The 27209-nt window shown below is 40.7% G+C and overlaps 1 protein-coding gene across 1 annotated transcript in view; it reads left to right on the forward strand.

Annotated features, from left to right (window-relative positions):
• TDRD1 (tudor domain containing 1) overlaps positions 1-15241 on the forward strand; it is a 35598-nt gene extending 20357 nt beyond the window's left edge. The window contains exons 13-23 of the mRNA XM_027113122.1: positions 142-384; positions 743-880; positions 3614-3724; positions 7224-7499; positions 8215-8334; positions 8430-8432; positions 9844-9957; positions 12432-12599; positions 13802-14029; positions 14676-14722; positions 14802-15241. Of these exons, the coding sequence (XP_026968923.1) occupies positions 142-384; positions 743-880; positions 3614-3724; positions 7224-7499; positions 8215-8334; positions 8430-8432; positions 9844-9957; positions 12432-12599; positions 13802-14029; positions 14676-14722; positions 14802-14894 (1541 nt within the window). The 3' untranslated portion in view covers positions 14895-15241. The remainder of the gene's footprint in view (positions 1-141; positions 385-742; positions 881-3613; positions 3725-7223; positions 7500-8214; positions 8335-8429; positions 8433-9843; positions 9958-12431; positions 12600-13801; positions 14030-14675; positions 14723-14801) is intronic.
• Positions 15242-27209: the final 11968 nt, after the last annotated feature.

Consider the following 27209-nt stretch of genomic DNA (forward strand, 5'->3'; position numbering starts at 1 on the left):
GTTTAGAAAATCCTTCTCAGATGGGACTTTCTGGTTCCAGTGTTTGTCATAGAGTCCTTAAGTTTGTGGAAATTAGGAGCTAAATTTGTAAAGGCTTGCAATAAGAAATATTTTAACATTCTTTTAAAAATTCTTTGTTAGGAGTAAAGCCATCATTAGGAATTTGGACTCCAGAAGCTATTTATCTGATGAGAAAAATTGTACAGAATAAAATGATCACAGTGAAAGTGGTGGACAAGTTGGAAAACAGTTCCCTGGTGGAACTTACGGATAGGTCTGTGATGCCCCACATCAGTGTCACCAGAGTGCTCATCGATGCAGGCTTTGCCGTGGGGGACAAGGGGGTAGTGACAGTTAAGCCCAGTGTCATGAAAGAAGCCAGTGGTAAGTAAATTGTCCACCAGATAATGTCCGTGCTGGAATTCAGGTGGCTTTGTGAATGTATGGGTTCTCATACTTTAAACAAGAATTGATGTTGAGTACCTTTTGTCCTTTTAAATCAAGCATTCATCTAAAGAGTGTGTTTGGGTCACTGGCAGCTGAAGGTCGATCAGAAATGTGAATTTGGAATTCAGTGAGGTAGTAATGGTTAATTCTCATACTAATTAACTTTCCTGCAAAGTCACTAAGAAAGTTATTGGACATTCAGTTCTTCAAAAGCAGACTCTTTATCTTTAGCAGCCCTGCTTCCAGCTCCCCGCTCTGGCCATTTGTTTTGCAAATCGTCCGTTTATTTTCACAGTTCCCTCGGGTGTAGAAGCAGAAATCAGTCAGTTGGAGTGGACGTGGGTTGAACTTGCTGTTGATCAGACAGTAGATGTTGTGGTCTGTGTGATGTATAGTCCTGGAGAATTTTACTGCCATGTGCTTAAAGAGGATGGTAAGTTGACTCTTACTTATTTCTTTTTACACTACACTGGCATAGATAATAGGTCAAGATAAGTTTGTTATTGGGTGGTGAAACTGTTCTCTTTCCAGTAAAGGCCAAGTGGGTATTTGTACTTTCAAGAAAGATTTGGTTTTACTTCGTTGCCTTTTATTCCATTGTAAGACATTATTTTCTGTTTTCAATAGTCTCTGTTTAAACCAGCTTAGAGTTCACAGAATGTCTCCTAAATTCATTTTTGAAAAATTTTAATTGTTGATCTCATTGACGTATGACATACATACAGATAAGTGCACAAATACGAGTGCAGCATAACAAATTCTCACAAAGTCAAAACCTTGTATAACCAACCTCTGGTTACCAGTAACCCGGAAGTTTCCTTCATGTCTGCTGACAATCACTGCCACTTCTTTCTTTCAGAAGTAAATATGATCGTGCCTTCTAATAATAGCATAGATTAGTTTTTCCCATTTATGAACTTTATATAAATGGAATCATACAATATGTACTATTCTGTGCCTTGTTGCTTTTTTTTTTTCACATTTGTGAGTTTGGACCATCATTTTCACGTGTGACTGTAGCTCGTTTTTTGTTGCTGCATAGTGATCCGTTGTGTGAATGTACTGCAGTTTACTGTTCCTTTCTACTCTTGGACATTTGGGTTATTTCTAGTTCTGAGCTATAAAATGTTGGTAAGAATATTCTCATACGGATTTAGCGCACATGCATTTCCATTGAACATGTACCTAGGAATGAAATTACTGGCCAAATCTTAAAGGGTATGTGTGTTTTCAGCTCTGATCGATGAATGCTAAAAAGTTTCCAAAGTGATCATGGCAGTTGTTGGTTGGAGAATTCTAGTTGTTCCACATCCTCACAAACACTTTGTATTTTCCGTCTTTTTCCCTTGAGCCATTCTGGTGAGCATCATTGATTTTAACCTTTCTAAGTTTTGGGTTTTCTCTCTGTCAAATAAGGATGTTACCCTAGATAACTAAGTTCCTGACTGGCTCCCAACTTGTGAGGTTTGTCATCCCTTCATACAGAATCATCTGGTAGATAGGCTACTATTTTAAAATATTTGCCACTTATTTTCATAAGTGATTGTACAAGCATATGGTACAAATTTTAAAGTTACAAAAGAGAATATAGTGAAAAGTTAAGTTTCCCAGTTCCTCTTCTCAGATTTCTAAATATCCTTCCAGTTCCTTTTCTCAATGTTCTCAATATTTTTCCAAAGTTGCTCTATACATATGCTTGTATGAATATATATATTCCTTTTTATGTAGGCATAAATGGTAAAATAAATAATATTTGCACTTTGCCTTTTTCTCCCACTCTGTCTTGGATATCAGTTCACATAGTGTTTCCTCCGTTCTTTTTAAAATATACTTTTAACTTTGGAATAATTTTAGATTTACAGAAAAGTTGCCAAGGTAGTACAGAGAGTTCCTGTATACCCCTAGTTTATAGTACCACAATTACGTAAGATGTTAACATTTGTTACAACTTAAGAGACCCACATTGGTAAATGTCTATGAACTAACCTCCAGACTTTATCTGGGTTTCGCTAGATGTCTTTTCCATTTCTGGTAATGGCCTTTTTCTGTTCCAGGGTACCACATCACTGTACGTCCTCATTCCTTTTCATGGTTACATGGTATTCCTCTGGGTGGGTTTACCCTAATTTAGTTAACCTAGGTGCAGCTACAGCTAAAGGATTCCTGTGTACAAGCATTTATCACTAAAAACAATTCTTGTAATCTGTGATTTTATTCTGAGACTATATCCTTGAGACAAATTCCTAAAATTGTACAATAGTTATTAAGTCAAAAGATATGTGCGCTTGTGCTCTTGAGAGAGTGCCCTCAAGAGGCCATCCAGGCTGATTTCCACCATCAGTGTATGAAAGTGCCCTCTCCCACACCATTTCCTGCAGTGTGTCCTTAAACTTTCTTATTTTGACTAACCTGAACGGTGACAATTCTAACTCGATACAACTTAATTTCCATTTCTGTGGATGGGTCTTTGCCACATATTTAAAAGATATTTTTCTTTTACTTCTATAGTGTTCAGATCCCTTTACTTGGCATTTTAAAGCTCTCCACAGTCTGTATATCTCCAAGCACATCTCTGGTGTTCTTCTTCAGTGATTCACCTTTCCATTCCTCTTCTCTGCCAGACTGCTCCCAGCAAGTGTTTTTTTGGCTGCTTAATTTGGTACTTTGCCTCAGAGCCGTTTCTTTTTCTGGAATTACCCTCTCCTTTTCTAGCAAACAAGTCATACTTCAGATTTCTCTATGAAGCCTTTAGTGCACAGAGCTCACCTCTCTGAAAGTCCTTAGCAGACACTATCTGTGCCAACCATTTAGTAATTACATATACTCCTTCAGGACAGCTTATATGTAACTTCCTTTTTGTGCAGGCTTGTGCACTGTTTCCTGGTCCACATGCAAAGCTCATGCTCTAGCATACTGACAACAATGCCATCATCATGGCTCTGTGCCCAGTAAATTGTTGGCATGGGGTTTACTGAGAGTATTAACTAAATAATGACTTATTTGCCCAATTTCTTAATAAGGAGAAGGGAGAGGTATTTGGTGTACTTTATAGTTGCTTGGGGATATGCCTGGGTTTTTATGATCAAAACACTTTCCAACTTTAAATGAAAATCTGTTACTCTGCATGTTTTTAAAATATTAAACACTATGTGTATTGTGTTTTCAGCTCTAAAGAAACTCAGTGACTTGAACAAATTGGTAGCAGAATATTGCCAGCAGAAGTTGCCTAAAAATTTTAAGGCAGAAGTAGGGCAACCTTGTTGTGCTTTTTTTGTAGGTAAGTTGCAGTTGGCACAATATTGACTATATTAGAATCTTTTATTTCTTGACTTTCAAACCTCATTTTTAGTGTATTTTCTTCCTGATGTTTAAGCAGATATTTTTCATAATCAAAATTAAGTGAATGCTTAAAATACTGTGGGTTTTTTTGTTCTTCTCTCTTTGTAACAAGGAGCCTCCAAATGATACATTCTTACCTAACTTCGTCAAATGCTTTTCTTTCCAGAATTTCTGATAATATTAAAAGCTAGAGAGTGGTAAACCTGTTCACTGCAGATTCATTGTTTCTTCTGGTCACCCTGTGCATGTTTATTTTGAAAATATGTTTGATGAAACACCTTAATTTCATTGCATGTTTTTCTGTTTATTTTTTCTATTATTTACCAAGTAACAAGTGAAACAATCTCATTAGTGGTGAGACTATTATAAGTCTTCCAGTTTGACAAATATCAAGTTTATTAAGTCTTTACTTCACTTAATATTCTGCATATTGGTTAGGTTATGAATGAAATCTTTATAGTAGATGTAAAAGTGTGATGCTATAAAAACTTCGGTGATATTCTAAGAATGAATTTTGAGAATCCTCCTTCTAGGGATTTCTGAATTAAAAACTAAAGGTGTTGTCTGGGAAGAGAAATATATTAGCTACTTTAGACAAAGAATGGTCTTTTTCAAGATAAAAATTTCAAACCTTAATAGAAGGGAAATATTCCATGTTACAAATTCTGTGTTAAATCTAGGTGATGGTAATTGGTATCGTGCTTTAGTCAAGGAAATCTTATCAAATGGAAATGTTAAAGTACAGTTTGTGGATTATGGAAACATTGAAGAAGTTACTGCAGATGAACTCCAAATGATCCCATCCAAATTTTTAAAACTTCCATTTCAGGGGATACAGTGCTGGCTAGTAGGTATGGTGCAGAGTAAGAAATTTTCTCAACTGTCTTCTAATACTTAGAGTACATAAATTTCTCAGTATTAATATATTTATAATTTTAATATTTTGTGTAAGTTATTTTCTGTTTCATATTATAAAATTTAGAAACATATATTTAAAGATACTGGCCAAAATGTTCAGTGTTGATGTCAAAGTAAGGAAGCACCTGCTTTTCTATACTTATGATAGGAGTAAAAACTGATGCTTTCTTTTGGAGACATTTTGCAGGATTCCTTAAGAGCCTCAAATATTCTTACCTTTTGTCTTAGCAAGTTTACTTCTAATAATTCATCCTAAAGAAATAATCATGTTATTTCACAAAGTTCACCTACATGGAAATTCATTACACTGCTGTTAATAATAGCAAAACAACCTAAATAGCCAATAGTAGAGGCTTGGTTAAATGAGGATCCACATAATGGGTAGTTGTAGTACCTATTTCATAGGTTTGTTGTGAAGATTATTAAATTAATGTTTAGATCAGGGTCTGTCTGGCACTCAGAGTTCTATTAAGTGTTCGTTCTTATTACACAGTCATTAAAATGTTAAGTACGTGTTGATGTGAAGACTAGTTCATGATTTAAGTGAAGGAAGCAAGTTATGAAAGAGATGGCAGGATGGCATTGTGATTAAGAGGACAGATTAGAAGCAGCTCTGCTGCCTACTAGCTGTGAAACCTTAGGTAAACTGTTTAAACTCTATGCTTCCTTTCCCTCATCTGGAAAATAACGGTACCTTCCTCAAAAAGGCATTAAGGATAAAAGAGATACAAGGCATAAAGCACTGAATAGTGGCTAACATTACAACTATTTTTATTATTATAAAAATTTCTTTATAAAAGAATTATGAGTATATATGTGCATGTGTGTATTTCCATATGCACATAAAGATTATGAAAGGTTGGATACCAAAATGTTAATAGTGGTCATGTCTAGAAGCATTAGATGCTTTTTATTTTTCCTTTTGCCTGTTTAATTTCTACTTATTTTACACTAACTATGTTCTGGATTATTGTTTTTAATCACCATGTTTTATGTCAGTGTTTCTTAAAATATGACCCCTCCACCCCACAGCCAGTAGTATCAACGTGAGAACTTGTTAAAAATGTAGATTCTTAGTCCCCATCCAAGACCTACTACTAAATTGGAAACTCTAGGGTGGGGCCCCAAAATCTGTTTTCACAAGCCCTGTACATAATACATATGCACACTCACATTTGAGAACCACTGTTATGAAAATAAGGGTATAAGCCAAAGTTATCCCAGAAAGATAATTTTTGGTTAAATAATTAAATATGATACTTTGAAATTATCGTTGGAAGACTCTTCACAAAGGTGCAAGTGTAGGTTTAACATCTTTTACTAGAATAGTTGATAACTCATCATTGTGTATGTAACCATAGTGGCTTCTAAAAGAAATAATAATTCTATTTTTGCCTATTGGGAAAAATGCCAGGTGAAGATAAGTTAGTGAGGAAAGTAAAGACGGATCCTGAGCCTCCTAAAACAGTAGTATATTTGTAGATGCATTATCTGCAACTCAGGCACTGAGGATGTAGATATATAATTGATTATTGAGAAAAGATATTCAAAATCACTGACCTGAATGGTAAACTTGGGAAGGGTCCAGTCCTGGGTATTATTGAGGCAAAAAGTGCAGCTTTGGGGCACAGAATTCTTACTTTTTTTATTTTTATACTCCACATCTTTATTTATTTTTATTATTTTTTATACTCCACATCTTTATTGGAGTATAATTGCTTTACAATGGTGTGTTAGTTTCTGCTTTATAACAAAGTGAATCAGTTATACATATACATATGTTCCCATATCTCTTCCCTCTTGCGTCTCCCTCCCTCCCACCCTCCCTATCCCACCCCTCTAGGTGGTCACAAACCACCGAGCTGATCTCCCTGTGCTATGTGGCTGCTTCCCACTAGCTAGCTATTTTACGTTTGGTAGTGTATATATGTCCATGCCACTCTCTCGCTTTGTCACAGCTTACCCTTCCCCCTCCCCGTATCCTCAAGTCCATTTTCTAGTAGGTCTGTGTCTTTATTCCCATCTTACCCTTAGGTTCTTCATGACCTTTTTTTTTTTTTTTTCTTAGATTCCATATATATGTGTTAGCATATGGTATTTGTTTTTCTCTTTCTGACTGACTTCACTCTGTATGACAGACTCTAGGTCCATCCACCTCACTACAAATAACTTAATTTCGTTTCTTTTTATGGCTGAATAGTATTCAATTGTATATATGTGCCACATCTTCATTATCCATTCATCTGTTGATGGATACTTAGGTTGCTTCCATGTCCTGGCTATTGTAAATAGAGCTGCAATGAACATTTTGGTACATGACTCTTTTTGAATTATGGTTGAAAGCTTCCCTAATGTGGGAAAGGAAATAGTTAATCAAGTCCAGGAAGCACAGAGAGTCCCATACAGGATAAATCCAAGGAGAAACATGCCAAGGCACATATTAATCAAACTATCAAAAATTAAATACAAAGAAAACATATTAAGGGCAGAATTCTTCTTAATGCTGTTTTATTTGTTAGATATACAGCCTAGAAACAAACACTGGACCAGAGAAGCCATAGCAAGATTTCAGACGTGTGTCACAGGGATAAAACTCCAAGCCCGAGTGGTTGAAATCACTGAAAATGGAGTGGGAGTTGAACTCACCGATCTTTCCACTTCTTATCCCAGGATAATTACTGATGTTCTGATTGAAGAACATCTGGTTTTAAAAGCTAGTTCACCATGTAAAGACTTAGTGAAAAACAGTCCTGTTAATAAACATGGTCTTCAAATTGATGCCCCATGGCTTCAAGGTAACATTTTTAAACTGCTATTTAAATTTATGTTATCCTTTGCTTTTATAGGCTGTGAAAATTTTTCTATTCCAAGTGACATGATTTTCCTGTAGAAATATGCTTTGTGGAAATAGATTAGTCATAAGTAAAGTTAGTTTAATATTTATTGAAACATGGCTTTTTTATTAAACACTGTACTCTTTTTTTTTTTTTTTTTTTGCGGTACGCGGGCCTCTGACTGTTGTGGCCTCTCCCGTGGTGGAGCACAGGCTCCGGACACGCAGGCTCAGCGGCCATGGCTCATGGGCCTAGCCGCTCTGCGGCATGTGGGATCTTCCCGGACCGGGGCACGGACCCGTGTCCCCCGCATCGGCAGGCGGACTCTCAACCACTGCGCCACCAGGGAAGCCCTGTACTCGTTTTTAATGTAATTACTTGTCAGGCAGACGTGTATCATACAGCTATGTATCCTTTAAAGTTTGAGTAAATTTTAAGAATTAAATATACTACAGAAATGGAAATATACTACTGAAATATACTATAGGAGCATAATAGTTTAAGGATTCTTATTATAGATTGAACTTTTTTGTAATGCACACCAAAATCCCTCAAATTAAACAGATTGTTTTATGTAAACACAGATTTTCGTTTTGGGAATTTGGGAATGTTGGTATTCAGTAGAATACTAAATGTTATCTTTTTCATGAGAGACCTGTATTTCGTATGTTTTCAGCCACCTCTTCAGCTGAGCAGTGGAGGACAATAGAATTGCCAGTTAATAAAACTGTACAGGCAAGCGTATTAGAAATCGTAAACCCAAACTTGTTTTATGCTCTACCAAATGAAATGCCAGGTAAGAAACCAAACAGAGTTTGAGACACATTTATGCTGGTCTTTTAAACTGTAGAATGAACTTACCTGAATTCCTTAGGAAGTGATGGGGAGAAGAAGGTGATGATTTCTGTTTCACTCATGTTTTAATTGATCATAATAACACTTAAGGAAAATTTAATTATAAAAACATGAATGTGAACATGCCGTGCATTCAGCACCTACTCCACCTGGTCTTGATCATCTACAGCTTTTTATAACAAAGCAGCATCCTTAATTACTGTATAATTTCTTGTTTAAAAATAGGTACTGTCTGTATTGAATTGTACTTATTACTAAGCTAACCTTCTACAAGCATTACGAGAATTTGAACCAAAACAGTTTAGATACGTTGGAAAAGTACTTCCTAATCAGTCTGTAATCACAGTGTTACTGTATCTTAGAAACTTGGAGAAATCTGTTACACTGGCCCTAATCATGAAGAAAAGTAGCATGTAAATATTGACTTTCCTTTTTTATTTCGTGAAAGATTACAATTAAGGCATCTCTTCAGTGTATTTTAGGTTTTTTTTTTAAATTATTTTATTTACTTATTTTTGGCTGCATTGGGTCTTCGTTGCTGCGTGCGGGCTTTCTCTAATTGTGGTGAGCGAGGGCTACTTTTCGTTCAGGTGCGCGGGCTTCTCATTGCGGTGGCTTCTCCTGTTGCGGAGCATGGGCTCTAGGCCCGCGGGCTTCAGTAGTTGTGGCTCGCGGGCTCTAGAGCGCAGGCTCTAGTTGTGGTGCATGGGCTTTGTTGCTCTGTGGCATGTGGGATCTTCCTGGACCAGGGCTCGAACCCATGTCCCCTGCATTAGCAGGCGGATTCTTAACCACTGTGCCACCAGGGAAGCCCCAGCGTATTTAACTTTATTCTTGCAGTATCAGAGGCTGAGTTAGTGCAAGTTTGCTATTCAAAATAATTTGCAGGTATTTGAAAGCTGAAAAAAATGAAAAAAAAAGTTTTTTCAAATGGTCAAACCAAGAATTGTGGTGATAACAATAACTGCTCTTAAATTTATCCTCCAGTATTAGGAATAATCAACTTTAAACTGTATAGTGGAAAGCAGCGTCTTAGGATTATTGCATCCTGACAATAACATATGGTATGATGAATTGGAAGTACTTTGCTTCATTTAATTAACTATAACACACTTACTGAAAAGTATACTGAACAGTCGTAAAACTGCAGCTTAATAGAACAAGTTTTTGTAGAATGAACACACTAGAATAGCCACCCTGATCAAGAAATTAGCCCCCCAGTGGCTTCCTTCTTGCCCCCTCCCAGTCTTGCATCCCTTCCCCACAAGGTAACCAGTAGTGGTTTTATCTTTTTTTGGCTTTATCTATTTTAAAAATATAAATGTATATTTTAATATATATGGGTTCTTTTTTGAGTGGTTAGATTTGACTTTCCTTTTTATATAAATACTTTATTATAAATAGTAGCATTGAAAATTTCTTCACAAAACATTTTCTATATATATTTTAGATCAGGAAAAACTGTGTGTATTGACAGCCGAATTGTTAGAATACTGCAGTGCTCAGAAAAGTCGATCGGCCTATAGACCAAAACTTGGAGATGCGTGCTGTGCCAGATACACAGGTAAGATTCTTTTCTATTCCCCAAACAGTGTTCACTTTAAAATTTAGATTTACAGTTTAAAAATGTATTTCGTTTCCCTCTTCTTTTGTATGACAACTAGATCTACAATTTCCCTCTCTTCCCAGTAGAAATGTGTCATAATTTTTGTTTAGATAAGTATTCTGTATTACGTTATTAGTTTTGCATAAACAGTATTCACAGCCTACCCACGTAGTTACTATAATTACATTTTTCTTTTGCAGCCTTTTTTGTTACTAGTGTCCTATATACTTTCACTAATGATCTCCAGTTCTCTGCATTGGTATAAATTCTCTCCATGAATACTGCCTGTACTTTATCAACTTTTATCATATTGTAGGCAGCTCCAGCCTTCTGACACACTCCTATCCAGACTGCTTGTCCTCCAGACCTGAGCTGTCATCCTGAAATTTTCCTTTCACCATCATACTGGAGATTGTTTCAGCACGAACCCCCTATGTTTCTTGGATTTCTCTCCCACCCCACCTTGTTGGCTAGATTTCTCCCTCCCTCATCTCAACTTGTTTTCTGGATCCTTTACTTTTGATTTAATATTTTGGTATATCTATCTCATCCTCTAGAAGCTGAGAAAAGGTACATGTAAGATAAATTTTGTTATCTTTCATGTTTGAAAAAGTCTTTATTCTACCCTAATAGTTACTTGATAGCTTACCTGTAGATAAAATTCTAGGTTGGAAATCATCTTTCTCTTAAAATTTTGAAGGCATCGTGGATGTTGCTGGTGGAGAGGTAGATGTCATTCAGGTTCTCCAAACTTTGTACGTATTTTTTTCCTCCTTTCTGGAACTTTTGGTAATCTTTTCATCTCAAGTTTTGAATTTTTTTTTTTTTTTTGCGGTACGTGGGCTCTCACTGTTGTGGCCTCTCCTGCTGCGGGGCACAGGCTCCGGACGCGCAGGCTCAGCGGCCGTGGCTCACGGGCCCAGCCTCTCTGCGGCATGTGGGATCCTCCCAGACCGGGACACGAACCCATGTCCCCTGCATCGTCAGGCGGACTCTCAACCACTGCACCACCAGGGAAGCCCCTGAATTTTATGATGTGACTCAGCACTGGTTTTCTTTTCACCTTTGTACTGAGCACCCAGTGAGTGGGCCCTTTAGAAATTCATGAGCTTCAGTTTTGAAAATTTTTCCTGAATTTTTTTATTCCTTTCTTTTATTTTCTGCTCCTTTATGAACTCCAAGTATTCTCATGTTGGACTTAAACTCTACTGCTGAATTTCGTTCGCTGTTTTTTTTCTTTTTTTTTTTCCCAAGAGATTTCCTCAGTTTTCTCTTCCAGCCTTCCGTATTTCATTTTTAATATCACATTTTTGGTTTCAGTAGCTTTTTTTGTTTCTCAAGTGTGTGGTTTTTAATAACTGTCTTGTACTTGCTTCAAGGATGGAAGGTCATTTCTCCGAGGATGTTAATATCATTTTTTAATTTTCATGGTCTTCTCCGTCTTTGGGTCTCTGTTTCCTTGAGTTCCTGTTTGTTTCAGTCTTCTCTTTCATGTCAGAGACTTTCTTCTACTATCTGGTCATCTTTTGCTGTTCATTTATGTAAGGTGAAGCACTGAGAAGCTAATTGGAAGTTCCTTTGTGCACAGGCAGAGCTTGTCTGCTTAGTGGACTTTCCTGTAGGGTGACCTGGCTCTGCCGTTTCACTGGGAACTCCTGATGCCTGTGTCTTGAAGTGCTTTTGCTTGAGACGGTCGTCTCCTCCCTGGAGTGCATAGCTTGCCTGACAGGGTTCTTGTAAACTCCCTCCTCTGCTCTGCCTCACGTTCCCCAGTCCGTAGTCTTTCTGGTTCGTCCTCTGTGGGGAGGAAACTCGTCTTCTGCCCATGGGTAGGAGCAGTTACCTGAAAAGGGGGAATTTTCTAAGCGTTATTAAAACACGTAAACATAAAACTGAGCATTCTCTTTAGCAACTTTAAAAATAGATATTATGTGTAAATGTGTTTATAAACTAAAGTTTATTCACGTGCCTTGGGGAAGCAACTCTGCTTCTGTTATCCAATCCCCATTTCATCTCCATCTTTGCTCCAACTTTTGAATGAGTAGCATCAATTATTGAGCCTTGATTGCTTGGGGATTTGAGATGCAAACTGAGATGTTTCTTGGCTTCTTTACACCCAGCTTTAGTTGAGCTCTGCTAAATCATTTCCACTCACATATTTGCTTTCCACCTTCCACTATTACATTGTCTTCCCTCTTGTTCTCTATCCTTGTGGTTTTAGGCCTTTTTCTATTTAGTTCTATAACTGTCTTTTGAGTAGAATCTGCAAGGAGTATATGTGATGCTCCTATTTAATCTAAACTCCTTGGCGTGAAGTCAGAAATCTTGGTGTGAATTTCTAAGTGAGGTAAATGTAACTGTGAATAACCATCTTAAAGGAGGAGGGCATCATTGAATGTAACTTCTCACCTGAGATTCCTCTGTATTTTCAGGTGATGATTTCTGGTACCGTGCCGTTGTTCTGGGGACATCAGCTGCTGATGTGAAAGTGCTCTATGCAGACTATGGAAACATTGAAACTCTGCCTCTTTGCAGAGTGCAGCCAATCTCTGCCAGCCACCTGGAGCTTCCTTTCCAAATTATTAAATGTTCCCTTGAAGGTACACAATTAAGTCACTTTCCAATTTGGGTGTCTGTGGGATGTTTTTCTTCCTTTTATAGCACGGAGTCTGAAACAAATGAGTATTTTAGGACTTCCCTGGTGGCGTGGTGGTTAAGAATCCGCCTGCCAATGCAGGGGACACGGGTTCGAGCCCTGGTCCGGGAAGATCCCACGTGCCGCGGAGCAGCTAAGCCCGTGCGCCACAACTACGGAGCCTGCGCTCTAGAGCCCACGAGCCACAACTACTGAACCCACGTGCCACAACTACTGAAGCCCTCAACGCCTAGAGCCCCTGCTCCACAGCAAGAGAAGCCACCGCAATGAGAAGCCCGCACACCGCAACGAAGAGTAGCCCCCGCTCACCGCAACTAGAGAAAGTCCGCATGCAGCAATGAAGACCCAACGCAGCCAAAAATAAAATCAAAAATTAAAAAAAAAGCGTATTTTAAGCAACAGCCCAGATTTCTAAATATCAAGCAGAGTTTACCAAAAAATCTCATACCTTTTATTATTATTTCATTCTCACAAAAATTATGTTCATTTGTTCCATCTTTGTTTTACAGATTAGTTTCAGAGAGTCAAGGCTCAGAGATTCTGGTTTGCCTCAGGTTGCAAAGCTAGTTAAGTGGCAGGGCCAGGGTGAACTGGGGTCAGTCATCTGACGTCTTGTGCGGGGGTCTTTCTGCTTCGTCACAGAGGCTAGAGACATTCAAATGGCACCGTTTGGGGCTACCTTCCTATTCATACCATATCTGCGTATTTATTCAGCCCTTCAGTTGGAATTTGAATAAACGGAACTAAAATGCTAAAGTAGCGTTTTATTCTTACTCCTGGTTTCTTTACCCAGAGGTCCCAGCAGATAATAACACACTGATTTCCTCACAGTCTGCTTTGGTTTTGACTCAGAGAGTTGGAAAATTATCTTTATTATTGTTTGCTTCTACCATTAGAATGTAAGTCCACAAAGGCAGACATTTGTCTGTTTTGTGGCTTCTAGACCTAAATTAGTGCTTGACATAGTAGGGATTGAGGAATATTTATTAAGTTTGATTTTTTTTAATGCAACAGCAGTAGTACATCAAAGCATACCTAAACCTAGCTAAAATCAGTGAGCCTTTTGCTTATTATCCTTAGATAATTTATCTAAATATCATTTTTCAGGAACTTGACGATTAACTCTAATATTCAATTTTTTTCCAGGACCAATGGAATTGAATGGAAGCTGTTCTCAATTAATAATAGAGCTACTGAAAAATTTAATGTTGAATCAGAATGTAATGCTTTCTGTAAAAGGATTTATCAAGAATGTCCACACAGTGTCAGTTGAGAAGTGTTCTGAGAATGGTACTATCAATATAGCTGACAAGCTGGTGATGTATGGTCTGGCGAAAAACATCACATCTGAAAAGCAAAGTGCTTTAAATAAAGGTATTTTTTTCAAGTTTAATTAATAGCAGGTGTAAGTGTAGCCAAGAACACATGTGATCAATTTAGTTGACCTGATCCTTCCTTATTCTCCGTGGCCACGTTCCCTCTGTCGTCATCCTTTACAAATCCAGCGGCAGGGTGCTGACTCATGTTGCCACCTCAGAGGAGCCACCTGGAAGGAAGCAGGCCTCCCAGTCCAGATTTTCCTTAGATCAGGCTCAGCAACACTGTTGATAGAATTGATGCTGAGAGCTTTAGAAATGTCAAGCATTCAGAGTAGCTTCCAACTTCCTTTTGATCCTGATCAAAGTGAGAAGAACTCGCATATTTGAGAATGGATCTTACTAGTTATTTCATAAGATGATGCTTTGGCAGGCCTGCCCTCAACCGAAAAGAGATATCCCGTGTATGACAGGCAAAAGACCTGAAACCTCGGAGGTAAGGGCACTCATTTGGTAAAACCCAGGACAGGAGTAGATAACATAAAGCCCAAATGAAAAATTAATTGATCAAGTCCTTTGTAGTTGGAAAGGATCTGCCCTGAGGGGCAGATCTGTATATGTTCAGACTGCAGGTTTTGTTTTGTTATATTATTTCTGTTATTTATAGTGCTAGTTGTCTAATGGCTTTTTGCATTTGCTTTTAGAAAAGGTGAACAGGATGAAGTGCTGCTGCACAGAGCTACAGAAACAAGTGGGTAAAATTTCCTTAAGTGAAATTATACTCCCACCATTTTTAGGAATGAAATAACACCATTTCTTCTCACCCTCAGGTTGAAAAACATGAACAGATTCTTCTCTTCCTCTTAAACAGTCCAACCAATCAAAACAAATTTACTGAAATGAAAAAATTGTTAAAAAGTTAAGTAAGTTAAATTTGATGTTTTTGCACTTGTGTAACCCCCAGCAGGACATCTCCAGTCATGTTGTCATGACAGAGCTAATGGGGTTGACACCCGTTTTGAGGCTGTACTTTATTCTGCGGTGTAATGATCTGAGGTCTGGCTGTAGTGTTTCTGCTGTCTTTGTAGGTTTTGTTTGGTAAGCTCCCTTTGACACTGCTAGTGGGACTGAGTCCAAGGCTGTCCGGATTGCAGCGTCCTTTACTGTGTTTGACATAGAGACAGCTCTTGATGATATTTGCAGGGACTTGTAAAAATTGTCATGAGGTCAAGCTTAGCCTGAACTTCTTTGTGTCTAGAGTGAAATTAACTCTCCCTTGTAGTACTTCTATAAAAACATTTAGCACTTTTTGTGAAGAGGTTCTAAGAGGCCAAGAACAGAAAATGGGCTGTACTGATAGTATATTTCATTTCAAAACAAAACATACTCTTCCTTTTTTGGCTGCGGTGACTCTAGTGGTTCAAGACTACATTGGTGGATTTTGAATAGTGGTTCCCCTGCTTTTCTATATTGCCTGGGATCCTTTGTTCTAAGGTGGCCCTCGGAAATTGTTTTGTGATCAGTAGCCAGTTAGAACTTCTCATCAAAATGAAATTGTCCTTCTCACCACTTTGAATTGATAGAATTCTAGCTAAAAGCAAAGGATCTTTGACTTACTCAGTATGTGCACTCTTGCTGGCTAACCTGCAGTTCATATCTGACCATTTGCAAGTAGCTCCCGAGGTCCTCCTGCCCTCTGGGGCTCAGTGGGTGTAGCAGCTCTCAAGGAGGTACCTACTGGGGTCAGACCTATTCTCTACATGATAATGGACAGTTGTTTTGTTTCTAAGAAAGTATGGCTAAGTTCTAAGCTAAATATCATTCATGCAAGATCAAGAGTTTTGATTCTCATGATTTATTTTGAGATGATTTATTTTACTTCACAAGTTTTGGGTTATTTTTAATAAATGCTGACTTGCAGTTACAACTTTCAGTCCTTTCTAATATATTAAGTTTTAATACTGACTGCTGTTATGTGTACCATACTTGAGTTTAAAATTTAATGATACCAAATCATCATATTTCTAATCAAGTTGATTAACTGTATGTGCTTTAATCTTTATATCTGTGCAATAAGCTTTATTTTTTCCCGTAAGAATATTGAGTGTGTTTGGGTACACAACTTCAGATGAAACCTGTATTTTCTATTGTTTCTAAATAGATTGAAGATATTACTTAAAAAAAACCAAAACACTTGATTTAAAGCATAGTGGTTGAACTGGCTTTACCCCTACTGCAGAAATAAATATAGGTTGTCTACCTTTGAATACCTTATATTTGAGTAGTGCATTATCTAATAGTCACATATTTTTTTTACATCTTTATTGGAGTATAATTGCTTTACAATGGCGTAATAGTCACGTATTTAATCTTCACAGTGCTCAGAAGATTAAAAGAAGGTAGGCCTCATTTTATAGATGAGGAGGTGAAGGCTCAAGGAGGTTAAGTGGCTGCCCCAAAAACCACACACACAGACTGGAAAGTAGGTCTTATGATGCAAACTGAGTTCTCCGTACCACCGTTTGCTGCTTACCTGTAGCTGTGCTACAATATCATTTTAGATTAGATCAGTTCTGGATGGCAAGAAACTAAGGGGTTATATTACTAGAAAAAATTACATACATGGTTCCTTAAGCATACTTCCTTCATTGTGGTGAAAATATAGTTGGTTTTGTTTTGTTTTTTCTGGTACGCGGGCCTCTCACTGTTGTGGCCTCTCCCATTGTGGAGCACAGGCTCCCGACGCGCAGGCTCAGCGGCCATGGCTCACGGGCCCACCCGCTCCGCGGCATATAGGATCTTTCTGGACCGGGGCACGAACCCCTGTCCCCTGCATCGGCAGGCGGACTGTCAACCACTGCGCCACCAGGGAGGCCCTGGATAATTGTTTAAATTACTCTTCTTAGAGAAGGATAAAATGTGCTTAAAGTTTCAGTGTTTCATCATCTCTGGAGAAATTTGTTCGTAATTTTATTGTAAAATTGCTAAACTAGGAGTGATGTGGTGATGAGAACATAAAACTCCCTGTAATCTGTTACTCAAAAGTGGTAAGTATTTCAGCATACAAGTGAATAAAATATTTTTTATATTTGGAGGGAGAGCAAACAGCTATATTTTATATCTGTGAAGGGGAGTACAGACAGCTGTATTGGACATAAAGCACTGTTCCTGTGGTGGTGAATTTTTTTTAATTGGCAGATTTGACTTAAAGTAATTTCAGTTAAAAATGAATATTTGGTTTACTTTTACTTAAGATAGAAATTAAGAACCATGGTAATTGAGTTTCTATATAAGGCGTAATGATACCTGATTTTTCTCTTGCAGAAACACTCTCAGAGATCAACACTTACGAGAAAGGAAACAGTGAAGGCTTGACTGAGGAGAGAAAGTACAGCATCTTGTGTTTTTGTTTCTTGGAAACTTTTTCTTTAATGACATTTTATGCCTTAATTTTTGTTTGCTTACCACTCTTCTGTCTAGGCGGGGTAGTTTTATTTTTTTCCCTCGATGTTCTTCCCCCCCAAATAAGTCTTGCATAAAAGATTCATACCAAGTGCGTGGGAATATGGGAAGGGATACATAGGGGCTGTCTAGTGTACATGTAACTTTTTATTACTTAAAGGTACTGAAGAAAATATGGCTCTGGGTTAGTATTGGATCAATTTAGTTGATAGACACATGAGTTTTATTTTTTGGATTTTTCTGTATGTTTGATATATTTCATAGTAAAATATGCCCTGCTCTCCCTGTCGCAGTCTGCCTCTTCCACGTAATAAATGTTCTTTGGTTTGTTGTTGCTTGGGTCTCTGCCCTTCTTATCTTGTTCTCACTGAGGTCATCAGCTTCTTTCTCTCCATGTTGATTCGGATGGCGTTTCCTCTGCCCTTGGGCACAGTCTGCCCTTGGGCTCTCACCCACTGGGTGGGCGGAAGGCACAGATTCTTCTCTCTGTTCCTGACATCCACAGGTACCTTTCCAATCTGTAGCCACTTAGATTGTTAATGTAGATAGAATTTACATTTTCTGAAGCACAAATATAGTTAACAATTTAAGTTAAAAAGCTAAGTTAGAGTATATATTTTTCTGGAAGCACATACAGTCATCTTAAACTGTAAACTCACATATACAGAATTATGGGCCAGCTGACTTTCCTGCCAGCCTGTAAGTTTCTATTTGGGAATTTTTCCATGATTTAAGTATCAGACTGTGACAGCCTAAGAAGATGTTGTCACCAACTCAAAGAAGAAACTCGACTTTTTTTTTTTTTTTTTTTTTTGCTTTTACTGGTAATGTGTGTCAGCTTAGATTAAGTGGAGTTTTTCCTCATGTTAAAAGTTGTTCAAACATTGATGTGCTTCTATTAGATAAAAATTTAAGCTGCCCAGTAAAATCCTTTTCCTTCACAGCCAGATTTCCCTTGTGTCCTTATTGCCAGCAGCATTTTGCTAATTTCCTTTTCTTGTTGGCACATACTAGGAGCACTGGACGTTTAGTTTGTTCATACTCTGTTCAATTCCAATCACAATGAAAATGCAAATGAAAACTGGAATCGCAGAATTGTCCTTTTTATTAAGGAAAATTAGGGAAGCAAGTCATGGAACACATTAAAAAAAATCTAAGTTCATCGGATTCCAAGGTTTTATCGTATGGTACATACTGGAAGTTTGAATAGAAACCGTTTAAATTAAATGGAGTTTAATAATAGTTGGTGGTTGAGCTATTTGCCTTGTTCCCAAAGAGAAACTAACGTAATCTATAGTGCTAGTCTCACAAGTAGAGAGACGGGTTAAATGTCTTCTGGATTAATGCAGCATATTCTCATATTCTCGTACTGGACCACCAGATCTTATTTTTGATCTTTCACATTAATTCACATATTTACTGAGCTCCAGCTGTGTTCCTGACACTGAGGTAAGTGACGTATTTTTTGTTCAGTAGGGCCACGTGTGGTCCGTCAACACCTGCCAATCCCAGTCTTGGGGTTCCCTCAAAATACTTAGTTCAGTCATAGATAAGTACTTAACACCTGAGACCATATAATCAAACAGTTATATTCCTTGGCATAGGGCATGCAAATATTGAGACAAATCAGATCCATCGTGCAAGGGATTCTTAACCATGGGTTAAGCAATGAACAGGGGTGGTGGGGGGCAGTGTGGGAAGAGGACATATTTGATGTGCCTTTTTCTTTTGGTAGAATGTTGTTTGCTAGGGCCGCTAGAAACGAAAAAGTTTCAAAATTGTGAACAAGGGTGAGTGATAATCTGAACTCGAGCTCTCTTGCTCCAGAAAACCTGAGGATCCTTCTCAGCAGGGCCTTAAACTGCCGAATTCTAGGTGAGGAATAAAGTCATTGTGATGCCCACCACTCTGAGTCTGCCAGACCAGAGCAGTAAACCAGTAGAGTAACTAGTGGGCTCATCACCAACATGACTGCTGCCTGGATTGGGCCAATCGAGCTCTTCTGGGATTAGCCAAAGAGTGACACCTGGGCTCCTCACTGCTGTGGGTGTTTCTGTAGCCAGACTTGCACCCAAGGAGTGCTTTACTTGTTAAACAGAAGAATCGCAAGGGTGCTTTTTGTTTGCTCTGTTTTTCCAGATGAATTAGAGGGCAACCTGTGGTTCTAAACGTGCAGTTAGGAGTCGTAGGATGGTTTTGTTTGCTGAAATTAAAGAGAGGTTCAGATACGCTAAGACTTCTGCCTATTTGTATGGGGCAGGAGTTGTGGAAGGCTCACCCAGGGAACTGCTAACACTTCCTCTATGCCTGAACATTGTTCAAGTTACCGTTCAGGCACTGTGGTCTAACTTCCCTAGGAAGGTTCTCAAATCTTGGCAGTAGCTTTCAGATAACCTAACATTGGTTTCACTTAAGGCTTTAGCTGCCCAGCCTCAGCCATTTTCCTATGCTTTCCTTGAGACCCTGAGGTGATGCCGTATTTAAAGACTTGTGATAACCTTTTGAAGATCAGGTGCCCACCTGCTGTTACGTGAGCCTTCCAGGAAATGAGACTGACTGTGAGGTTGATCGTACATCAGGCAGAGCCTAGTCTGCTGCCTCCAAGGGTGCGCCCAGATTCCTCTCAAAATGCACTCAGTGAATACTTACATTAAGGCATGCACGTATATGTGAAAACTAAAGACACAAAATTTGGAACTATTGACAGTTCGAAGTCGAGCGCATATGTGGTTTTGGATGTTGATTGAATGACTGAATGTTACCCAAGCCTTTGCCTTTGCCGACATTCCACGCTTACTCATGTAGCCAGAAAGCATCACGTTTCCTAAAAGCAAATCCAGTAAAACCTTGTACATAATTTTTCTCACTGTTTTAAGGAGTTGAGATGCTTTAACCCTTAGAACGATTGGTGCCTGCCCCGAACCTAAGGGTCATTAGCTTCAAGATGGCGGTATTTCTGTTCCTTATGTCCCCCTGCCACGCCTTTATTCTCTCTTGCTGCTGTTAGTGCCACAGTTTTTGCTCTGGCTTAATTTGTTGCCTGTGGAGTACTTGAGAGCCAGGCCCTTTGTTTCCTCTGGGGTGGTTTCTTCGCCGTTAAACATGCGTTGTTTCCTGTTCTTTCATTTTTCAACGGAGGGTTCTGGGAAATCTACAACTTTTGTGGCTCTATTATGAATCCTTCTCTGGGTTTTTTAATATATGCTTCACCTTGCTTCATCATGTGGGGGAGTGGATGCAAAGAATTTGAATTGGGCTTCCATAGGTTTGGGAACCACTGTACCCATCCACTTTTATAGTCCAGCAAACTGAACAGTCAGATATTAAGCATCTTATCTCTTGTCAGAAAGCCAGTAGGGAAGAGAGCTGGGTGGGGAACCCCAAACCACCTCATCTTCAAAGCAGTGGTCATTCCACTACGCTGGGTGTCTGCCTCTGCACATTGCTGGGAGCCAAGGTCCCCCTTTATCTCTTCGTGGAATTCAAAGTTGTCTTTATACCTTGTGTGTTTACAACTGAGACATGCTGTATAGGGCAATTCATGAATTAACTCATTTTAAAAGGGCACTTACTACGTAGAGTTACAGGGCATTGGGGCCACAAAGATGAATATGGCAAGTCCTTGGAAGCAAGGGGCTCACAAGCCCTTTGGGATGAAGGTCCTTCATAGTGCCTATTTTTAAAATTTCCACAAATCTCACAAGGGAGGGGTTGCCATGGATGACAAAAGTAGTTGCCCAGCTTCTCCCTGTATTAAAATCCTCTACCGCTGCTAGTCAACCACTCAGCACACGGCATAGCCTGGGCCACCTGCTTTCCCCGCCCACGCATACATGGAAGAAAGGCACAGGTGATTAACTTTTGATGTGAGGGAGTTTGGAGCAACTGATGCTGTTACCAAAAGAAGGGGTCCATCTACTTGCCACTCTAAAGCCAATAAAGAAGCAAGGTTGGTGGAAAGGAAAGTTTGCTTTATTTTGGAGGCTGGCAACCTGGGGGGAGGGCGGACGCCTGTCCAAAGGCCAACCCTCCAGAGCTGACAGAGGGCAAGAGCTTTTATAGGCGGAGGGAGGGGGCTACATGCAGAAACAGCACAGTCAGCTCTGTCATCTTGAATTTGGTTATGCGGTGGTCTGATCAGCTTCATCTTGATTGTTTTTAAGTACAGTTAATCTTTAGTTCCAGGGTTGGTTGGTTCCCATTTCTTTGAGGCCAGCCCTCGGAATTGTGGCAGCTTATGTCGTGACTACAGCCTTGTCATCATTAGTTCACTTCTTCCACCTGGCGGGGGTTTCAGTATAAGACAGCTCGCAGGATGTGGCTCAGAGTATTATGTATAGCCCTTGAGAAAGGATCTAGAGGTCCTTGATTTGCGTAATGACTAAACTATTATTATTTTGTTGGACTGTCTTCCTGTTTATGCATTTTCTCACTTCTCTGATTAAACTTATTCTTTGGCTAAGGTTTTTTCACAGACAGAAGGCAGGCTGAGGACATGGGGGTGGGGGGGCAAGGACCATATAGGGTCCTACTCCATTTCAATATCTCCACCAGTATTTATAGTTTCAGCCTTTTTACTTCTTAATCATGGAATGAAAATGTGAAATGCCCCCAACTACAGAAGTAAAACTGTCAGGAGCATCCAGAATTGAAATGTAGCTTCTCTCAGGTAAACCTGCTTAGGCAAAGGTGTGCTGGTTCACTGTCAACAACCAATCAGAACAGGTTGGGGAGAGGGTTGCCACCTGTGAAGTTCCCACTTTGACCAGGACTTGGTCTGCTCTTCTCAAACCCCTGCTCTATCTAGAGCGGCATGGGCAACTCGACACTTGCGGCTATTGAACACTTAAAATACAGCTAGTCCAAAAGCAGATGTGCTGTAAGTGTAAATACAACTGAATTTCAAAGACTTAGCTTAAAATATCTCACTCTGATTACATGTTGAGATAGTATTTGGGATCGACTGGGTTAGTAAATTAAGTTCACCTGCTCTTTTTCACTTTAATATGGCTACTAGACCATTTGAAATCACCTGTGTGGCGTGCACTGCCTTTCTATGGGACAGTGCCCATCTAGGGGCAGAGACCATGCCTCCCCCACTGAGCATTTAGACCCGCAGACAAGTTCCCCTGCACAGGTGCTCAGGCGTTACTTATGCTGCTCTGGTTGACTGTTTTTACATTTGGGTGCTCAGTAAATATTATTGGGAGGAATGAAACGAGGTGGAAAAATGAGGCCTCTTTTTTTCCCCTCTTCAGTGAAGTTTGCAACAATCGACATTACCATGGGCCACTTTCACTGGAAGTTGTCAATATTGGGAGGATTGGAAACCAACTGAGAACCACAGAGGGAAATGTGACATTTTTAGAATTTTTTGAAAAGGAAAGATGTAAAAACAGAATTGTTATTAGTCTATCAGATTGCCATTTATAAGAAAAATGGGGGAGGGGCTTGGAAGAAAGGAAACAGGTCAATCTTCCTGGAGGGCAACTTGATAATAATACACATCAAAAGCCTTAAATTGTATATATAGCCTATAGCCTAGAACTTTACCATCTTGCAGTTCACTCCAAGGGAGTAACTGGGCAAAAGCACAAATATCTAATGATTAAAATTAAAAGAGTGGACTGGTTAAGTACACTAGAACATTAAAAGTGGCTAAAAACCACAGAAAGAAGCAGAAACTAACACACCATTGTAAAGCAATTATACTCCAATAAAGATGTTAAAAAAATTTTTTAATAGATTTTTTTAATGAAAAAATATCTCCACTTGCAGATAACATGAATGTTTATCTAGACAATAGTAAGGAATCTACCAAAAACTGCTAGAATTGTGGCATAATTTTTGTTTCCAAAAATAGTCACTGCAGAAGTTCTGGTACCATATCTTACAGAATCTTGTTACTCCCCCCCTCAGAATCTTTTCCCCTTTCCTCGAAATTGGACTATTTTGTGACTGACTTGAAAAATAAAATGCAGTGGAAGTGAAGAAAAGCCACAGAAAGATGTTCAAAAAGGGACATAAAAAAGCTGGTTATGATACACTATGCATGGAATGAGCTAACAATAAAATTTAATATGAGTAGAATGATGCTGGAAGAAGGAACACCATAATGTTAACAGTGCCTATCTCTGGGTGGTGGGGTAGGTGTGCTTTGCTTATCCATTTTTTTTTTGGTAATGAGCACACGTTATGCAATGACACTTTTTTTGATGTATGAAAACTACAGATTATGCAATAATAGCTTTTTTTTTGAGTACTTACTACGCACAAGGCATTGTGCCAGGCATTGAGCTATTTTCGCTTTGTGGTGTTTGATTTTTTTAAAAAATCAAGGCACCTACTAGACTTAAACGAGGATACTGGCCAAAAGGCCCGCTTACTACCGCCCAACTGCAAGAACAGGACAGACAGGTAAACAAAGGGCAATTGCCATTACAAATAGAAACGATGCCAAAGTCAACATTTTCGTGAGGGTCGAAGCAATAAATCCTGCAGAGTCGAAGGGAGATGACACCCTGCTGCACCGCTCGGAGGCTGGGAGACCAGAGCAGAAGTAAGTACCTTTGTTTATTTGCCAGCCTTGGCCAACGCGTTGTTTAAAAACGCGAGAGGCGCTGCGGACCGTGTTCCCATAAGCGCAATGCACCGCCCTTGGGAGAGCGGGCTCAGCCGGCACCGCACTCCGCGCCTCTCCTCCGTGAGGAGCACAGGTGTCCCACGTGGCTCCCACCCGGGCGCCCCTCCCCGGGCCTGCAGCGGCCCCTGGCCCGAGCGTGTCCCGCCGCGCGCTCCTCGCCGCGCTCGCCGCCTCTGTTCCGTGAGAAACACAGGTGTCCCACATGACTCCCACCCGGGCGCCCCTCCCCGGGCCTGCAGCGGCCCCTGGCCCGAGCGTGATTCGCCGAGAGCCCAGCCCGAGTGGTCTCCACGCCGCAGGAGCCTGCGTTCCGGGGCGTGGTTAGCTGCGTCGGAGAGGCGCCGCTTCCTTCCTCGCGCTCGCAGGAGAGGAGAAGTCCGGCCCCCGGGCGAACAAGCCCGGCGTGCCGAGACCACTGGCCCCGCGCGAACGCGGCGTCGGGACGGCGGGTTTTGTTCGGCGATGTCTGCGCTCCACCTGAGTGCGGTCGTGGGGCCCGGTCGTCTCTCCGGGAAGTCGGCGTTCCGGGCAAAGCGCACCTGGCGCGCGCCTCCTCCGGGCTCCCCGCTGTCGGCCCCGGGCGAGCCGGCGGGGTTCTTGGGAGGCAGCGCGCGGCGGGCCCGGGAACGGCCCCTCTCATGGGTCCCCGGCAGCGGAGCACCGAGCGGAGGGGCGCGGACCGCAGGTAAGGGGATGGGGGCTCGGTGAATGTGGGTGGAGGAGGGAACCTTATAATACACCCGACAGGCTTGGCGCGGTCGTGGAGCCCCCTGACGTGGCTCGCCTTTCGAATAAAGGCTTTGGGGACAAGCCCAAGCCTCCCCCGCGCTCCATTTTACAGAACAGATGCAGGTGCCCGCTTGGTTTTATCAAGCAGCCCAGTGGCCCCAGCGAGGTCTCTGCAAGCAGAGCCTGAGAGGGGCCCGCTGCCCTGAGAGACTCGCCCTTGGCCTGTGGGAAGTCCAAGGGATTTATCCTCCATGGTGATTTCACCTGCTGGGACCCCCTCCCCGGCCCAATCCCACTCTGGCCAGCTGGACCAGCCTTGCTTCCTGCACTTCTCCAATTCAGGTCCGGCTCTTGGCCACCTTCTGGGATGGGAAAGGGGAGGGTCTCAGAATTGCACCTTAGAAACTCGCCAGGGGGCATGGGTTTAAAAACAGGATGGACACCCAGGCGGAAGAGAAGGGAGGAGGGCACCTTGCTGCCCTTTCATTGTGGAATCAGTGGCTTTCCCGCTGAGAGGGACCTTTCCATGGTGACGCTATGCAGTGTGTTTGGTGTCTTGGAACTGAATAATTAGAACCTGTACAGTTTTCAAATTATGTGGTCCATTAATTTAAAAACAAAACCCCGAGAACCTCTGAGTGTTTTATAAATTGAGGTCTAAAAATTGAAGGTCTGTTCTGCTTCCAGTGTGACATTATATTAAGAAATGTGCAGTTATTGAGAGAAGAGTCAGAAAAGAGAAGGAAACAGAAAACCAAGAGAGGTTTGGCTGTACTTGGCAAAGGCCATGGAAGTTCATTTGTAAATGCTGCTGGCTTTCGGTAGCCTGCAGCCCTTCTCTTCCTGTGGCTGATGGGGCACAAAGCTCGACTAGATAGTCCCTTGCATTGGGACATGTAGCCCTTCCTCTGCTTTGTAGAAATCCAGCTCAGAGCCACCTCTTGAGGTATAAGAATTTCCCAGCCAGGGTCCCCAGGCAAATCCCGGAGGGTCATGGAGATTCCTTCGCTCATCATACCTGCGTCTTTGAAAACCATCAATGGCGTTTTTCTTTATTTTTTTTTTAACAATTTTTTAAAAAATTTTTATTATTTATTTATTGGCCGCTTTAGGTCTTTGTTGCGGTGCACAGGCTCCTCACTGCGGTGGCTTCTCTTGTTGCAGAGCGTGGGCTCTAGGCGCATGGGCTTCAGTAGTTGTGGTTCACGGGCTCTAGGTGCACAGGTTTCAGTAGTTGTGGCGCACGGGCTTAGTTGCTCCAAGGCATGTGGGATCTTCCCAGACCAGGGCTCGAACCCGTGTCCCCTGCAACCCCTGTGCCACCAGGGAAGTCTGACATTTTTTTCTTTAAATCTGGTTTTTGGTCTATGGTCCAGAGCTTAGTGTAGCTCTTTCCCCGCCCCCTCGCTAGGCTCGAGTTCTTGGAATGAATTATAGTCAGATGCCCGTGTTTTTACAGATGAGGAGACTGAGACCCAGGAAGGGTGGAAGACTGCCCGAGGGAGAATGGGAGAGCTTCCCAGGAACCCTGACTCTTGGGTTTTTAATGAGCTTCTTGAGCATCACAGTCACTAATTGGCAAGTGATGACATTGAGGATAAACTACTGGTGAAAATGTAAAAGCCTTTTGTTAAGAATGTGCCCACCAGGTGCGCATCTTATAGAGCATATTCACTGCATTCCCACCACCTGGGAGGGTGCTGGGCACAGGGCAGATGCTTACTAGTTCTTACTGAATAATTTAAATTTCCTATAATTATATCAATGGAAGGGTCAGCACCACTATAAGGTGTTTTGGAAGACTGGTCTTCACACTTTGGTACTTCACAGATCAGTAAAAAAAAAAAAAAAAAAGAAAACTTTTAATTGAAAGGACTGTAACAGAATTGCTCATTTTTAATTTTATCCCACAAGGATATTAAAAAAAAAAAAAGACACATCCCTCCCATCATCTACAAAGCTATTGGAGGTCTCTTGGGAACCCTGCACAAGGGAGGGTCTATCCCGTGCAACACCCCTGCTTCAGCGTCTCCCCAAGCCAGCAACCTGGGACAGCTGAATACACTTGAAGGCCCTTCTCTTAGTTCATCCTTTTATCTTCTAAACAGCTCCAGCCTGCTTACTCTTCCTCTTCTACCCAGAAAACTACCTGCTGGGTTTCCCTGAATGTGATTATGACCCTCCATCCCTCACTTCCTTTCCTGATCCTGGGTCCCTTCTCTTAACTGGATTTCCCTGATCTCCATTAGTCACCTTTGCCCTTGCCAGAGGACTTTTGCACTGTAGTCTCATGTGATGCTGGCAACAACCTTTCCAGGTAAATAGGACGGGTAGTGTCACCCCCATTTTTGAAAGAAGAAAACTGAGTGACTAAAGTGAAGGAATTTACCTAAGAGGTCAGCGC

Source organism: Aethalodelphis obliquidens, unplaced genomic scaffold (genome assembly GCF_003676395.1).
Source record: "Aethalodelphis obliquidens isolate GAN/ISIS:26980383/991018 unplaced genomic scaffold, ASM367639v1 scaffold11, whole genome shotgun sequence".
Classification (NCBI taxonomy): Eukaryota; Metazoa; Chordata; class Mammalia; order Artiodactyla; family Delphinidae; genus Aethalodelphis; species Aethalodelphis obliquidens.